A 17161-nucleotide genomic window follows, 5' to 3' on the forward strand; every position below is an offset into this window, starting at 1 on the left:
GGTAATGAAAGGTCTCCAAGGAAACCACCCAGCTCAGAGAACACCCAGGGGCCCCTCAAGCCAACCCTCAGCTACAAAGATTCTCTTCCATCGGCACGATAAGATGTACGGACTTCGAGGGGTTGTTAGAAAATTGAAACAAAACTCTTTCGATATAGACAGCTTCGTGTGGCTGTTTTTTCCGAGAATCAATGACGGTATGTGTGTTTATACATCTCGGGTTATGAAAGCATGATATGTCAAGCAAAAGGTAGAGAAAAAAAGTTTTAAAATCCCCTTCCTTGTCCCATGACTCCTGGAGCCCAGGTTAATAAATGATAGCACCAGATGGTCACTGTGTCCTACAACCCATAAATTGGTCCTTAATTCCCTGGCAGACAGTCCTATTTCTCTCATTTTTCACAAGAACCCTGGCTGATAGCACCACCATGAAGTCTATTGCCATTCTCTTTTTCCTGGCCTTCATCACAGGTAAGTCTTCTCAGGTGACTTCCCATCTTTTCCTACCAGCAATCCTTGCAGGAGGAGAACCAAGTTAGTTTATGGTAGACCAAGATCGGAAGGTGATGCTGTCAGGCAGCTCTAGAAGAACCTGTCAGCTCTAGAAGAACACCTTACAGGTATGGTGGCTTCATCTTGCTGAATCCTAGAGATCAACCCTACGAATCCTTTTCCAGCCCCTCAATCAGGGGTCCCCCAAACTCGGCCACTTTCAGACTGGTGGACTTCAACTCCCAGAACTCCTCCTCCTGTCATGTTAGCTGAGGAATTTGGGGAGTTGAAGTCCACAAGTCTTAAACTTGCCAAGTTGGAAGACGCTTGCCCTAAATCCTACAGAAATCCCAATTCTGTTAAGAACCTGCTAGAATTCAGGGATCCCCCAAACTCGGCCACTTTAAGACTTGTGGACTTCAACTCCCAGAATTCCTCCTCCTGTCATGTTAGCTGAGGAATTTGGGGAGTTGAAGTGCACAAGACTTCAACTTGCCAAGTTGGAAGACGCTTGCCCTAAATCCTACAGAAATCCCAATTCTGTTAAGAACCTGCTAGATCAGGGGTCCCCAAACTCGGCCACTTTAAGACTTGTGGACTTCAACTCCCTGAATCCATAGCTGGCTGGAGAATTCTGGGAGTTGAAATTCACAAGTCTTAAAGTGGCCAAGTTTGGAGACCTCTTTGCTAGATATTTCTCCAGGCTCTGGGTTCAAGAAAAGCCCTGCACCTGTTGTAATTTCAGCCTGCCACGCAGATACCAAAGATTGAGCTAGGCTCACCCAGGGATGTAATTGGTTTTTATTTACTGCATCGACTGGGCTTAGCTATCTTGGTCAATAAAGAATGCATTCACCCATCGCTGCTTCATCGAGTGTGCAAATTTAAGGAACAAATTGTGAGGCTCCATAAAGTAAAATTCGCTTGGCTAATTTGGTCAGCAGAGGAGAGGAAAACAAAGAGAGACTTAGCTACATTTCCTTGCCAGGAATCTAGAAAGGGGTGGGGGAAATATCTGGGTGTTTTTATTCACTTTTTGGGTGGTTGGGCTCAATTATTAATTGGATGTTCCCTAGGATGAGTGTCAGTTCTATTCTACAAATGGGGTAGTCCTTGACTTATTGCCACAATTGGGACCAGAATTTCTGTTGCTAAGCAGGGTAGTCGTTAAGAGAGCCAAAGCTGCTTGAATGACCCCTTTATTTTTTTTGCCATGGTTGTTAAGCAAGTAGCTGCACTTTGGTGGACCGCTTGGTCATTAAGCGAATTTGGCTCCCCCCCCAACGACGTCGCTGATTGCAAGCCAGCTGGGAATGTCACAAGTGGTGAATCCATGACCCCCCAGGAAGCTGTAACCATTGGCATTGCTTGCCAGTTGCCAAATGCCTGAATTTGGATCCCACGATGCCAAGATAGTCATAAGTGTGAGGACTGGTCATAAAACACTTTTTTTTCTCAGTGCTATTGTAACCTTGAACTAAACGAGCAGTTGTAAGTGATACCTTGCTCAGTAGTAGTAACTGTGAGAGTGATCTCGGAATCCTAGTGGACAACCATTTAAATATGAGCCAGCCGTGTGCAGCAGCAACAGCCAAAATTCTTGACTCTTGACGAATGTATCTTTTCTTTTATGTATACTGAGAGTATTTGCACCAAGACAAATTCCTTGTGTGCCCAACTACACTTGGCCAATAAAATATTCTATTCTAAAAAAAAAGGCCACTGCAATCCTAAATTGCATTAACAGAGGGATATAATCAAGATCAGGGGAGGTACTAATACCACTCTATAAAGCCTTAGTAAGACCACACCGAGAGTACTGCATCTAGTTTTGGTCACCACACTAGAAAAAAGATATTGAGACTCTAGAAAGAGTGCAGAGAAGAGCAACAAAGATGATGACGGGACTGGAGGATAAAACATATGAAGAACGGTTGCAGGAACTGATGAGGTTGGTCTCCCAAATATATTTCCAAACTGGGAAGCCAGATTTCACAGCTACATCTTCAGCGAGACCTGTCTACTGCGCTGAGTCAAAAAGAGAGCTGTGAAAATACCTACAGACCCCTCACATCCTGGACATAAACTGTTTCAACTTCTACCCTCAAAACGATGCTATAGGGCACTGCACACCAGAACAACTACTAGACACAAGGACAGTTACTAAGACTGCACTGCTATTATTCTTCTCATCCTTCCCATGATGTAAAAAAGATGTGGAGACTCTAGAAAGTGTGCAGCGAAGAGCAACAAAGAGGATTAGGAGACTGGAGGCTAAAACATACGAAGAACGGTTGCAGGAACTGGGGATGTCTAGTCTAGGAAGAGAAGGACCAGGGGAGACAGGAGAGCAGTCTTCAGTAATTCCATTTCCTATCATTTTTTAGTGATTCTCTTTTCTCTGCTCGACTTACGACCAAAATTGTTTGTTGTTAAGGGAGGCATTTGTTAAGGGAGGTGTGTGTGCCTCACTTTATGACCATTCTTTCCACAGCGATTAAGTGAACCACTGCCATGCAGAAGTTAGTCGCTCGATGGTTCATTTTAACTTTTTTTTTATTAGTTTTCTTCATTTAGTTTTCTTTATTTTCTTCGTTTATCGAAGTATCAAAGGGGGAAAAAAAACCATGGCAAAGTAAAAAGAGAGGAAAGGAAAAAGAAGGGTTATAGAGTGATGGGAGGAAAAGAAAAAGGGCCCAACTTCCGACCCTTTCTGGCACAGTCAAAGGTTTGCAACCACAACTTTTTGCTTTTATACAACAGTTACGTCATTCGGTTGTTTCAGTGAATCTGGCTTTTCCCTCCCATTGACTCGGTTTGTCAGAGGGACGCAAAAGGGGAATCACGTGGCCTTGGGATGCAGCCACGGTCCTAAATGTGAACCAGTTGCCAATTTTGATCGTATGGGGGGATGCTGGAAAGGGCGTAAATGTGATGACCCAAAGGGGCATGCCACAAAGGCAACCATCAAACAAGCAAGAAGAGTCTCTTTATTATCTCCAACTTTGCCTCCAATGTCCAGGTTACCTTCGGCTGGAGAAAAACTCTCCCAGGAACAGCCTTTAAGTGGAGGAAATTCAGTCCAAAACATGGTCAACACAAACTGTAACTTTAAGTCTAATCAGGCCAAACTGAAGGAATTAGTTTAGCAGGGCAGGAGAAGGAATTTCAGACTTGAACGCACAGCCAAACATACACAGTTGGGAAGATGCCAGGAACACAGATAAGCCTTGACGATACCAGATAATTCACAATTTGTTCCCAACGGTTTGCTGTGCACAGTTTCCCTTTCTAAACACTGTGTGCCCAGCCGCAGTTAATGAAGGGAATCATGGCCCTTTCCTCCCCTGTAAGCCACGCAGCTCACGTTGCTCCCTTCTCCGCTCCTCCCTGCATGCCTTAGGATGAAGAGGGGGTGGGCCTGGGTCTTCCTCTGAACTCTCTCTCCCTTGTTCTACCTCTTCCCTGCTCTGCCCAGCCGGACTTTGCCCTTGCCCACTTTCTTCCACAGCCAATGGAGCTACACTCCCATTCCCTGTCAGCTGCTCGGCCTCCCCCTCCGAATCAGATTCCAACAGGGGCATGACGAACTGTGTGAAAAATAAGTCGTAAGTCCCATTTTTCATCTAGTCCAACCCCCTGCCCGAGCAGGAGACCTTGCACACCATTTCTGACAGATGGCAGCCCAGTCTCTTCTTGAAAGCCCCCAGTGGTGAAGTTCTCACAACTTCTGAAGGCAACTTCTGTTCCATGGGTGGATCATTCTCCCTGTCAGAAAATTCCTCCTTATTTCCAGGTTGAATCTCTCCTTGATCAGTTTCCATCCATTACTCCTTGTCTGACCACCAAGGGCCCCTCATTTCAACCCTGAGCTACAAATATTCTCCTTTATCGAAACTCTCTTTGGCTGAAATGCTTCTTCCTCTTTCTCCTAAATCCATGCCACCCCCACCCCACCCCCCGCCTAATCATGTTGGCCTTGTCAAACCTTTTTCTTATTTTTTTTTGTCCCTTCTTCCTTTATCTTCACATCAACCCTGCAAGGTAGGCTAAATGTTGAAATAGACGGAGCAGCCCAGGTTTCTACTAAACATGCAGGGCAAACCGCAACAAGAAACTGCGTCCTGGGTTTATTTATTTGTTTCCCCCTGTAGTTAATTACAGTGCCCTTCTACCCTTATGTAAAATGACCTCACTTATCGGAGAGCTTTGTTGTGGCAGGGAGTCCCAGAGGCTAGATGGGAAACAGGAAACAGACTGGAATGGAGACTAATTCAGGCCTGTGGTCTTAGACCCAGGTGTAGGGTCTCCTGTTTGGGTGGAGGGTTGGACTAGATCAGAGACCTCCAACTTTGGCAACTTTAAGACTTGAGGACTTCAACTCCCAGAATTCCTCAGCCAGCAAAGCTTCAACTCTGAGAGTTGAAGTCCGCAAGTCTTAAAGTTGCCAAGGTTGGAGACCCCTGGATTAGATGACCTACAGTACAAGGTCCCTTCTGACTCTGTTAATCAGTTTTAAAAAATGGGGAGGGGGAATATCTTTTCTTTCTTGGTCTATTTGTGGGGGGGCTCCTCATCCATGCTTTCCTTCCCTTCTTAGGTTTTCAAGGTGCTGTCCTCGTTGAGGAGCCTCCTTCATCGATCTCGGAGCCTGAACAACAATCCGTTCTGGAACAGTTGCAAAGCCAAATTGCAAAACTTTCCGATCAAGTTGCCGAAACCATAACTCACAGTCTGAACACAATGAAGTGAGTGAGCAAACATTTCAAGAGCAAACGTGATGCAAGATCTTCCCTCTTATCTCCTGCCCTCCTCTCGGATGTCACAGGTTGTTCTGACCCAGAGTGAATTTGGCACCCCTCAAAGGCTGTGATGACCTTGATAAGGATATAATTCACTTCCAGAGGGGAGGGTGGTTTTTTGGTTGTTGTTGGTTTTTTTTGCCCCTGCTTGAGCAGAAGACCGTATACCATTTCAGACAAATGGCGGTCTAATCTCTTCTTAAAAACCTCCAGTGAGGATATAATTGAAATGAGTGATTCTCAACTTTGGTCACTTTAAGAGGGGATGGACTTCAACTCCCAGAATTCCTCAGCCAGCTATGCTGGTTGTGAGATTGAGAAACAATGCCAGCTGAGGAATTCTGGGAGTTGAAGTCCACCCATCTTAAAGGGGGCCAAGGTTGAGAAACAATGCCAGCTGAGGAATTCTGGGAGTTGAAGTCCACTCATTTTCAGAACATTTGGGAGTCCGTCAAATCAAACCAGGTACAGGTAGACCTCGACTTACAACATTTCACTTAGGGACCATTGGAAATGGGACTTAGGAATTGTAACCTCAAGACGTTGGAAAGGCACCCTGCAAAGACGACATCTTATCCTCAACTTATGAGCAAAGTTGAGTCCAATTTTTCAAAAACTTGCAAAGCAGGACACCTATTAAGTGAGGTTTGCCCCATTTTATGACCTGTCTTGTCACATTTGTTGTTAAGTGAATCGCTGCAGAAGCTAAAACAACGCTGACCGTGTGGCAGCATCCCCATGTCCACGCAATCAAAATTCAGCCGTTTTTGCAACTGATTCGTAGTTATGACGGTTGCAGTATCTGTTGGGTTATGAGATGCCCTTTGGCGACTTTCTGGCAAGCTAAGTCAATGGGGAAGCCAGATTCACTTAACAGCCGGGTGACTAATTTAACAACTGTAATGATTCAATTCACAACTTTGACAAGAAGGATCCGTAACCTGGGACAAAACTCAGTTAACAACTGTCTCCTTTGGTTGTAAGTCACTTAAACTCACTTAACCACTGGTGCAATTGTGCTTGTAAATCAAGGACTATCTGTACAAGAGTGAAACTTGAGATGGAAACCAGCCAGCTGATAAGCTAAGTAAATAAAGTTATTATGCAAACCGTAATCACTGAACTGGTAGTAACGCTGGTTGAATCCCGCCACTGAGTGGAGTGCTGCCTTCGGAGATTGTGGAGGTTGGCATCAGTGATGAAGAGGTCCCTGAGGAGCCTGTGCCCAGTCCGTGTGCACGCAGGGCTGCTTGAAGGGAAGAGCAGCTGCAGCAGCACGGGCAACTCGGGAGTAAGGCTGCAAGGTGATGGCCCCTCCATTAAGAGATAAAAAGCCAGCTGAGAATCTGGAGTTCTTTGCAGGAAGCAAATAAGTTTTTGCACTTGTGGACGTTCGGACTCTCTTAGTTTATGTTTGGAGACTCTTTGTGTTTGAAATACTTCTTGGCAACTTTATCTAGTGTCCTTGGCAGCCTTGCACAACCTTGGCAAGGCTCATTCTTATCAGACACAATTAGTTTGCAACAGCCTTTTAACCGTGAAGGAACAGAATTTGTAAAGAATCCTTAAAAGGTTTTGCTGCTACCTCCATTTCATGTTGGTTTCCTTGGAACAAGGTTTGTGTCAGAACACCCTATTATTTTACGTTCTACATTCTAGTGCCATGCCATTAATAGTTCTAGAAAAGAGGCATATGGCAAATATGGCGGAACTGAATCTAATTTTGGGTGGACAATGGTTTTGAATCAACATCTGAAGTTCTGCTGAGCTGCTTTTTATAATGATACATGATGCTCCAACCTAACATTTCCCATCCTTAGAGATCACTCTATAAGGGAATTGTATCAGGGAAGAGAATATATTATTTTACTTTACGGATAAATTAACAGAATGACGGAGTTGGAAGGGATCCTGGAGATCTTCTAGTCCAACCCACTGCTTGGGCGGGAAACCCAATGGTTGTCCAATTCTCAGGACACTTTTTTTTTTTAAAGACATTTTGGATATCATTAAGGTTTCCCATGTCAGAAGATGATTTTTCAAAACAATGAAATTCACCTGCTGTATTCTGGTCCATGATCGTAAATAAATGTGGTGGTGGGGAAATTAAGAGGATAGAAAGCTCAAGTATGTAATGGCTATGTTGTCACCATTGCTCATATCAGTTATTAAATGTATTGAACGTTAAATAACAATGAGTCTTCTCTTCCACAGAGGACATCTCTCTGATGCTGTGGCCTACTTAGCGGAAACGGGGAAAAAACACATCCCACCCAAACTGTTTAACCGCAAGGCTAGTCACTTAGTCAAGGATGCTCAACAGTACGGCCAGTCTCTTCTTAATCAAGGCAAGGAGGCAGTGAAGGATCAATTACAGAAAGTGGCGGACATGGTAGATGGAATTAAGAAGTTTCCTCCTGTGCAAGCGGTGAATGAAGGGCTTATCGAACCTGCCATTGAGAGGAGCAACAAGTTTATGTCTTTGGCTGGTGAGCAAAGCTTGGCTAGCATTTCCAACACAATACAAAAGAACATGAAGTCCTGAAGGTCCCCCATGGGACACCCACAGCTCTCTGAGACTGTGGCCGTAGGGCATGGTAAACTTAGAAGAAGTGGATAGGCTCGCTTGAGGAAGAACCCTGATATGGCTCTGCTGATCCAGCCCTGCACCTCGTTGTAACTATGATCCACTTTCTGGAACAATAAACACAGCATGACATGAACAGGCCTTGTCTCAGTGTCCTCCTTGTTGAGGGAAATTCCATTGTCCCTGAAGTTCTACATGAGGGGGAAAAAACCAAACACAACCTCATCCCAGATAAGAGAAGATGGTCAATCTTGGGACAATCTTGGGATACAAGCAGGGGTGGGGTTCAAATGTTTTAACAACTGGTTCTGTGGATGTGGCTTAGTTGGTGGGTGTGGTTTGGTGGTCATGTTATTGGCTGAGTGTGGCCAACTCAACATCACTCACATCGAGGCACGCATCTCCTCGCCTGGCCTCTCGTGACTGTGGGGATGCTGCAACAGTCATAAGTGTGAAAAATGGTCATGTCACTTTTTTCAGTGCCATTGTAATTTTGAATGGTCACTCCACAGAAGCAAAGTACCAGCAAAGGAGGGGGAAAAAAACTCCAGAGAAGTTCCAGAGACAGGAAGTCCAGTCCTGCCGAGAATGTAATAAGGGTTAATGGAGAGGCAATTTCTCTAAGCAACACCAGAATGTTTCCTTCCTGCCTTCCTTACAGGATTAGGCCAGTAATTTCTTCTAACAACCGGTTCTTCCAACTGCTTAGAATGTTAACAAGCGGTTCCATCGAATAGGTGCGAACCTGTAGAATCCCACCCCTGGCTACAAGTCGGATCATCCCAAGCATTTAAATCAATGTTTCTCAACCTTGATAGTGTGAAGATATGTGGACTTCAGCTCCCAGAATTCTCCAGCCAGAAAGCTAGTAAACTTTGAGGTGTGTGAACTTCAGCTCCCACAATTCCCCAAGGAGTATGGAATTCTGATAGTTGAAATCCACGTATGTTAAAATTGCCCAAATTGTGGAACATTGTATTAAAATAGCACAATGCTCTTGCAATGACCATTTTGATGTGTTTGTTCGTGTAGAGCAGGGATCTCCAACTTGCAGAGTTCCCATCCAGGGAGTTTTTGCCTTCCCAGGTCAACAGATGAACCCAAGAAATATCAACTAATCCTTGTTTGATTGCTGACGTGGCAAGATCTCCAGTTAGTACTGACTAGCAATAGTTTGACCCAGTGGGGGAAAAACACACCAGAGAGAACTGGGGAGTTAGGAGGCATTTTTCCAAGAAAATATTCATTGGGCTAGAATTATACAAAAGCCACAATTCAGATAAAAAAAAATATTGTGTAAACTTCACTTACTGTGTTGAGTGACCCAACAGAGGTTCTCAAGAACCTGCTTGCTTGAAGGTACAATGGACTCTGAGCTTGTGAAGGCTCCAAAAAAGATAAGTGATGTCCTTTCCATGCCTACCTTCTGTCAATCATTAATGGAGGGTAATGGGGGTGGCTTTCATCATGTCCTTGAGATTTATGGTCATGTTGCCCTAAATGGCCAACAGTTGATGCTGGCCATGAACAGGGCTGCAGTTTGCCAAAACAAGTGACCTGTGTGTTCATAAGCAAAAATTCTTGGTTGTTCTGGGAAAGGATAGAGAATGGTTCCAATGTTCACCGACATAGAATGATAAACATCTCTATATCTGTCCTTCTGTCTGTCTGTCTGTGTAATCCATCCATCTTTTATATATCTATTTATGCATCCATCCATCCATCCACATCCATCTATTGTTTACATATTTATCCATCCATTACTCACCTATTATCTATCATCTAATCCATCCATCCATCTTTTACATATCTATTTACCCATCCATCCACTCATCCGTCTATCTAATATTTACATATCCATCCATCCATCCATCCATCACTCTATCTATCTATCTATCTATCTATCTATCTATCTATCTATCTATCTATCAATCTATCTACCTATCAATCATCTATCCATCCACCCATTTACATATTTATGTACCTATCCATCCACTCATCTATATCTTTATCTCTATCATCTTTATATCTATCTATCTATCTATCTATCTATCTATCTATCTATCTATCTATCTATCTATCATCTATCTATCTATCTGACTCTATCACCTGTCTTTCTGTCTTTCCTATCTATCTATCTATCTATCTATCTATCTATCTATCTATCTATCTATCTATCTATATCTCTACATATTTATGGGCAAAGAATCCTCTGCAAAAACTACACACAGCAGTCTGAAGAGGAGAGGTTACGCTATGTATTAAGTTAGTACATAGAAAATACTTAGAAGCAGAATATAGGAAATATAGGTTAACCTAGAACAATCTTTTCCAAACTGATGGCCTCATTAAATGTTTGGGTCACAACCAGCAGAGACTTTGGGAAGTTGTAGTCCTAACATGTCTGAGAGGAGGCATGATTAGGTGGAGGGATCCCTGTTGTGTTATCTAATGCTGCTTCAATTTGCTTAGGTGTCTCTATTCAGTAGTAGCTCTCATCCTGGAATAAGAAACACGACTTTTGTAACCAAAAGCACCAGCTTGTCATTTCTGGAAATAATTCCATTTTTACAGCAGGGATGGGGGACAATGGCCCTTTTATGATTTGTGGACTTCAAGTCCCAGAATTCCATGCTGGCTCGGGGATTCTGGGCGTTGAAGTCCACAAGTCATAAAGGGACCATTGTTCCCCACTCCTCTCTTTCCTCTATGGCCTGAGAAAGTGGGGAATTACAAACAGCCCTAATCGAAATGGCCATAATCTGTATATTTTATTACCTACTGATTTCTCAGTAGAGATCAGCCAAGGTTCTGCTTGCAGAAACGCAATCACGGTTCAACTGGAGAGGCCTTGGTATATTTTTCAAGGGTTTCAAGAATGGGAGCAATATACGGTTGCAACTCCTCGTTGATTCTCTTCAAGCTTTCCTTCACCTTCTTCTGGACATGGTCAGTAGCTGGTTGTAAGGAAGCCTTTAATTCTTGTAATTCATTCTGGAGGGTTTGGATTAATGGAGCCAACTCTTTGGTCATCTTTTCCAGAAGCTTCTTGAGCTTCTCGCTCAACCTCGGGTTGAGTCTCTCAACTGAGGTGCTGACGGCCCGACGGAGGACCTCAGAATACGGTCCCATCTTCTCCAAGACCGAGTTTGCGAAGGGAGCCACAATGGAGTACAGGGATTCGGCCACCTTGTCAGTGACTGGGGTCACTTGCCTCTTGAAGTTGTTTACGGCATCGATACCTTTCTCCACCAAGCCCATGGACATCGCGAGGGCCGTATAATAGGTTCTCGGGACATCCGGAGGCAATTTGGACTCCAGGTAATTCAAGTGCTCGCTTATTTTTAAGTAGGTGTGGTGAAGCCGGTCTCTGTGAGAGAGAAGGAGAGAAGAAAATGGTTTTTGGGAAACCCAGATGAGGGAGAAGAGCTACGTTAGAGAACAGGAAATTCCTGAACATAGGAAGGTGGAAGGAGAGGGAAGGAAGGAAGGAAGGAAGGAAGGAAGGAAGGAAGGAAGGAAGGAAGGAAGGAAGGAAGGAAGGAAGGAAGGATGGAAGGATGGAAGGAAGGAAGGATGGAAGGAAGGAAGGAAGGAAGGAAGGAAGGAAGGAAGGAAGGATGGAAGGAAGGAAGGAAGGAAGGAAGGATGGAAGGATGGAAGGAAGGAAGGAAGGAAGGAAGGAAGGAAGGAAGGAAGGAAGGAAGGAAGGAAGGAAGGTGGAAGGAGAGGGAAGGAAGGATGGAAGGAAGGAAGGAAGGAAGGAAGGAAGGAAGGATGGAAGGAAGGAAGGATGGATGGAAGGAAGGAAGGAAGGAAGGCAGGATGGATGGAAGGAAGGAAGGAAGGAAGGAAGGATGGAAGGATGGAAGGATGGAAGGAAGGAAGGAAGGATGGAAGGATGGATGGAAGGAAGGAAGGAAGGAAGGAAGGAAGGAAGGAAGGAAGGATGGAAGGATGGAAGGAAGGAAGGAAGGAAGGAAGGAAGGTGGAAGGAGAGGAAGGAAGGAAGGAAGGAATGGATGGATGGAAGGGAAGGAAGGAAGGAAGGAAGGAAGGAAGGAAGGAAGGAAGGACAATAAGGAGCTTTCATTATACCTTTGTCAGAAAAAAAAAAATAAGCAGCAAGCTACAACCACCCTGTCCCCAGCCAGTAGCTGGCAATTGCCAGCAGAAAACCAGCTGGCTGGCCTGATTTTTGCTGGTAAACAAGGAATAAGATGTGCTTTCCTTTATGTCTTTCTCCCCCAGCCCCTACGTAGCATAGTACAATCGGCTTTCTTACAGCATTGCTTGGCTAAGCTCCAGGTTTTGGATATAGTCCACTTTTTCATTCACCATCCTGGTGACATTCTGCATGTACTCTAGGAGCTCCTCGTTTAACTTGGCCAGGTGAGGATATGGCTCATCTCGGAGAACGTACGCTTGGGATGCTGCAGGAGAAAATATAAGGATGACGATGAATGTAACCTTGTTTCTATTGCCCAAAAAAGCAGAGGATTTGGAAACGGGTATTACATCTCTGTCCGGTTTATCTTTGTTGAAATTAAATTGATGGAGATGGTGCGTGTATGTCAACACCTTTCGTTTAAAACATTTACACAATCTTGTTAGACTTTAGGCCAGAGTTTCTAAATCTCAGCAACTTTAAGATGTGCAGACTTCAACTCCCAGAATTCCCCAGCCAGCATGGCGGACTGGGAGTTGATGTCCACACATCTTAAGGTTGCGGAAGTTAAGCATCACTGCTCTAGATATTATTATTATTATTATTATTATTATTATTATTATTATTATTATTATTATTATTATTATTTTAGTGAGATTCACAGCCTTTGGGGCTGGTTGGTAGCTCAGCAGTTTTAGTCCTAACCAAGGACCTAGGAACTGTTCAGGTAGGATTGGAGGATATAAGCTGTTCCAAGTAGGGTGGCTTTTTGTAGAATCAGGGTATTCAAGTCTGATAAATTCAGAATTTCCAAATACCGAGGCAGCCCTTTAGGTATTGCTCCAAGGGCTCCAATTACAATTGGGATCACACACAATTTCTTTTTCCAAAGTCACTCAACTTCAATTTGTAAGTCCTGTACTGTGTGATTCTTTTCTTGCCACATGTCTTCGATTCGTGCATCACCAGGTATTGCAATGTCAATGAACCAACCCTTTTTCTTTTCAACTATTGATATGTCGGGTGTGTTGTGGGCCAGGTGCCTGTCAGTCTAAATTCTGCAGTCCCACAAGATCTTGACTTTTTCATTCTCCAGAACCTTCTCAACCTGATGTTCCCAGTAGTTGTTATTATACTCAAATCCAAAATTTTGGCACAGTTTCCAGGGAATGATTTTAGCAACTCAGTTATGGCATTCTAGGTGGTCAGTTTCTGAAATAATATTATCATCATCATCTTCATCATCATCTAACACAGTGTTCCTTAACTTCAGCAACTTTAAGATATGTGGTCTTCAACTCCAGAAATAATGATAATGATAATGATAGTAGTAGTAGTAGTAGTAGTAGTAGTAGTAATAGTAGTAGTAGAGCTTTCTACTGAGCACCAGCAGAGCCGCAAACGACTGCGCTACTCAGAACAACATACATTTTTATTAATTTATTTTTTCATTTATTTTTTTAGAACAACATACATTTTAAGAAGATATTTGGCTGATACCTAGGATGCTGGCAGCAATCCGTATCAACCATCAGCGCCAGCCAGTGATATTTGTGATACATTTTTAAATGTTCAGTTGACTAAGTTTCATGTTTAATGACTAAAAGAGATAATGATGATGATAATTTTATCACTAGTACGACCACAATTGGATTTTTACGACAAACCAATTGCCATCTACAACACAGCACACAACAACTCAAAGGAAAAGAGGAATGTTGGTAGATGTAGCAATGTCTGAAGATAGTAAAAATCAAAGAAAAAGAATGGAAAGAAACAATAAGACACGGGTATCTAATTATCAAAATGCGCAGATTATATGAAAGGTCTTTGAAGTCATCCCTATAGTTATCGGTGCATTTGGGTGGGACGAGGAAAGATTAAACATGCTTTTGCAAGAATGAAACATTCCAGCTCCTAAGGGGAGAGCCAGGGAAAGAGATCGTCAACCCAGCCGAAAGAAGTTTCAACATTTCCTCTTCCTCAGCCAAATCCTCCACTCACCTGAGAAGATGGCAAAAGCCAGAATGAGGAACTTCATGGTGGCTCCTGGAACTTCTTGAGATGTTCTACCAAGATGAAGGCAGATATTGTATGAGTAGCAAGAGCGCCAACGGGGAGCTTAAATGAAGACGTCAACATCTACTTCCTGTCATTCATTAACACAAGGCAAGGACCTGGATGTGACTGGGTTAGGGAGGGTAGAAGGTCTTCTTGGCTTAGAACAACTGGAATACAAAAGAGGATGGAGTAAACAAGAAGAATCTTTGATAAGGAACGTAAGAGGACATCAAAGAAGGTGGATTTCACTGATCCACCTCCTTTGTCCGATCTGTCTCCATCAAGCAATAACCTTGGAGATGTTAAGCATCAACCTTATGAGTCAACCTTTGCAGAAACCGACATGGGTGGTAGGATTCCTTGTGTCTTCAGTCTGGAATTCAATTCCACCGAATACATCTTCCATACAGCCAATGAGCTTCACCACAATTGATCTTCGGAAAGCCACCATTGCAAAACGGCCACTCAGTTCAGCAGACAGGGGATGGGGAAATCGGTGTAAGATTCTAATGGCACAAGGACACTTACAAAACTGTGGCAGCCTCCCGCATGGTTCACAGATCGAAATTCGGACACTCGGCAACTGGTTCGTATTTACGACGGTTGCAGAATCCCTGGGTTCATTCATGGCCACAGTTTTTGCGGTCTTCTGACAGGCAGAGTTAAACGGGGAAGCCAGATTCAACCACATTACTAACTTAACAACTGCAGTGATTCACTCAACAATTGTGGCAGGAAAGGTCACAAAATGGGGGCAAATCCCACTTAACGAACGACTCATTTAGCCACGGAACGTTTGGGGACTACCCATGTTGAAAACAGGAGAGCTTCTAAACTCTTGTTTAAATAAATTGAATGTTAAATTAAGCTATCCACCACCAGAGGGCACTGAAGACTGAGGTCATCCTGCCTCAATTTACCATAATCCCTTCATTTATTAGCCTTCTATACACATTTTATTTATTTATTTTATTTGTCAATTGCTCACAAGGTACTAGATATAAGTATTAACATGAGTAAGAATACAGGAATTAGGAACTGATAATTGGGGACCATAGGATAGGGACAGTAGGCACGATGGTGCACTTATGCAGGCCCTTTACAGACCTCTTAGGAATGGGGTGAGGTCAATAGTGGATAGTTTGAGGTTAAAGTTTTTGGGTGGGTTAGAGGATGTAACTACAGAGTCAGGTAGTGCATTCCAGGTATTGACCACTCTGTTGCTGAAGTCGTACTTTCTGCAATCCAGTTTGAAGTGATTTACATTGAGTTTGTATCTGTTGTGTGCTCTTGTGTTGTTGTGGTTGAAGCTGAAGTAGTCGTTGATTGTAGCAGGTAATTTTGTGTACTACGCTTAAGTCCAACCATAGTTCTAGGTTGTCCAAGCCCAAAATTTCAAGCCTGGTGGTGTGAGGTATTTTGTCGCAAGCAGAAGAGTGGAGGACTCTTCTCGTGACATACTTGTGGACTCGCTCAATTGTATTAATGTCTGATATACCGTGCAGATTCCAGACTGATGAGCTGTATTCGAGTATTGGTCTGGCAAAAGTTTTGTATGCTCTAGTTAGCAATTCGATATTTCCGGAGGAGAAGCGTTGTAAAATTAGATTTACAACTCTTAATGCCTTTTTGGCAACGCTGCTACAGTGAGCTCTGGTGCTTAGGTCATTTGATATGAGAACTCCAAGGTCCTTGACAGAGTGGGGATCATCAACGAGGTTATATCTGCCTAGTTTGTATTTCGTGTACTGATTTTTTTTTACCAATGTGTAAGACAGAGCATTTGTGGGTCGAGATTTGGAGTTGCCAGATGTTTGACCATTCGGACACATAATCAAGGTCGCTTTGAAGGACAGTAGCATTATCAGTGGTGTTGAACAGTTTTACATCATCCGCAAAGAGGACACAGTTGCTTATAAGGTGATTGCAAAGGTCATTTATATAGAGTATAATGAGTGTGGGTCCTAGAACTTTATATATTAAATAGAATTTTATTTCTATTTATTTCAAAGAAAAATTTAAAGCCTTGAGGGAAGTCAGCCCTCCTAGAAAAATGAAATGTTTTAGGAAAAATTAAAAAGGCAGAATATTATATTTCCCGGGATGATAAAAGAAGAAACTTGTTTTAAAGACAGAAAGCAGCTCCCTCCTGCCCCCAGCAGATATTTCGGTGCCCATTAAGAAAGACTGGGTCAGCCTGCTTACAAGACAAAAGACCTCCAGCTCCAGGGTGATGGGATTAAGACATGATCCTCCAGGACATAATCGGAATTAACCCACCTAGCAGCAGAGCTCACTACATGGCACAATCACCTGGGGACATTGCATCACCTGGCAAACTTCAACCAAACCTGGGGCTTAGACAACCTACAAAGTTAGCTATGGCCCCTACAACAACTAATAGAACTCGTGTTCTTGCGCAGGAACAGGAAGCTCAAATGCAAAGCCCAAGGGAAGGTATAAAACGCCCTCCACTCTCAACTCCATGTGGTCAGCTGCCCAGAACCATGGGCTTGGTGGTTCTGCTTCACCATTAAACCATCTTTCCAATCAGCCTCCATGTTTCCAGTCTCTTCCTCCCGGCTTGGAACTGAACCAGATGGACATTTCTTCCAACCGCCTTCAACCCCAAAGTGCTTGTGACTGCATGGAATACCAGTGGGATTGACTATGTCAATGTATAGTAAGATTTGTGAACTTCAGTTCCCAGAATTCTCCAACCAGGATGCTGGCTGTGGGAATTTTGGGAGTTGAAGTCCACGTATCTTAAAGTTATTGAGGTTGAGAAGACACTGAATGGACTCAGTGTGGTCCAAAGAAAGAGATATGGAAGCTGCTTTGCAAACATCAAATGGGATTTGAGATAATCTCGTTGTCAGGGTGAAAAAAATGAAAATGTAGCTGAGTAGCACAACAAAAGTTACATACTGCCCAGAGAAGTCTGGGAACTGAAGTCCATGCATGCTGGCTGGGGAATTCTGGGAGTGGAAGTCCATGCATCGTAAAATTGCTAAGGTTGGAAAACTTTGCTGTAAGCAAAACTGCATACAA

General features: G+C 43.4%; 2 protein-coding genes across 2 annotated transcripts; one reads left to right on the plus strand and one right to left on the minus strand.

Annotated features, from left to right (window-relative positions):
- Window positions 1–368: 368 nt before the first annotated feature.
- Window positions 369–8017, plus strand: LOC148124977 (uncharacterized). The gene is made up of 3 exons (XM_087939407.1): window positions 369–471; window positions 5093–5240; window positions 7509–8017. Exons 1-3 carry the CDS (start codon window positions 429–431, stop codon window positions 7837–7839), a joined length of 522 nt encoding a protein of 173 aa, XP_087795533.1. The 5' UTR covers window positions 369–428; the 3' UTR covers window positions 7840–8017.
- A 2100-nt stretch (window positions 8018–10117) lies between these two features.
- LOC113445966 (uncharacterized) lies at window positions 10118–14121 on the minus strand. Its single transcript, XM_026715373.2, has 3 exons — window positions 14054–14121; window positions 12167–12314; window positions 10118–11251 (listed from the first exon to the last, which is right to left on the minus strand). Exons 1-3 carry the CDS (start codon window positions 14088–14090, stop codon window positions 10711–10713), a joined length of 726 nt encoding a protein of 241 aa, XP_026571158.1. The 5' UTR covers window positions 14091–14121; the 3' UTR covers window positions 10118–10710.
- Between the last annotated feature and the right edge of the window lie 3040 nt (window positions 14122–17161).

Source organism: Pseudonaja textilis, chromosome 10 (genome assembly GCF_049901715.1).
Source record: "Pseudonaja textilis isolate UNSWEBS1 chromosome 10, rPseTex1.2, whole genome shotgun sequence".
Lineage (NCBI taxonomy): Eukaryota > Metazoa > Chordata > Lepidosauria > Squamata > Elapidae > Pseudonaja > Pseudonaja textilis.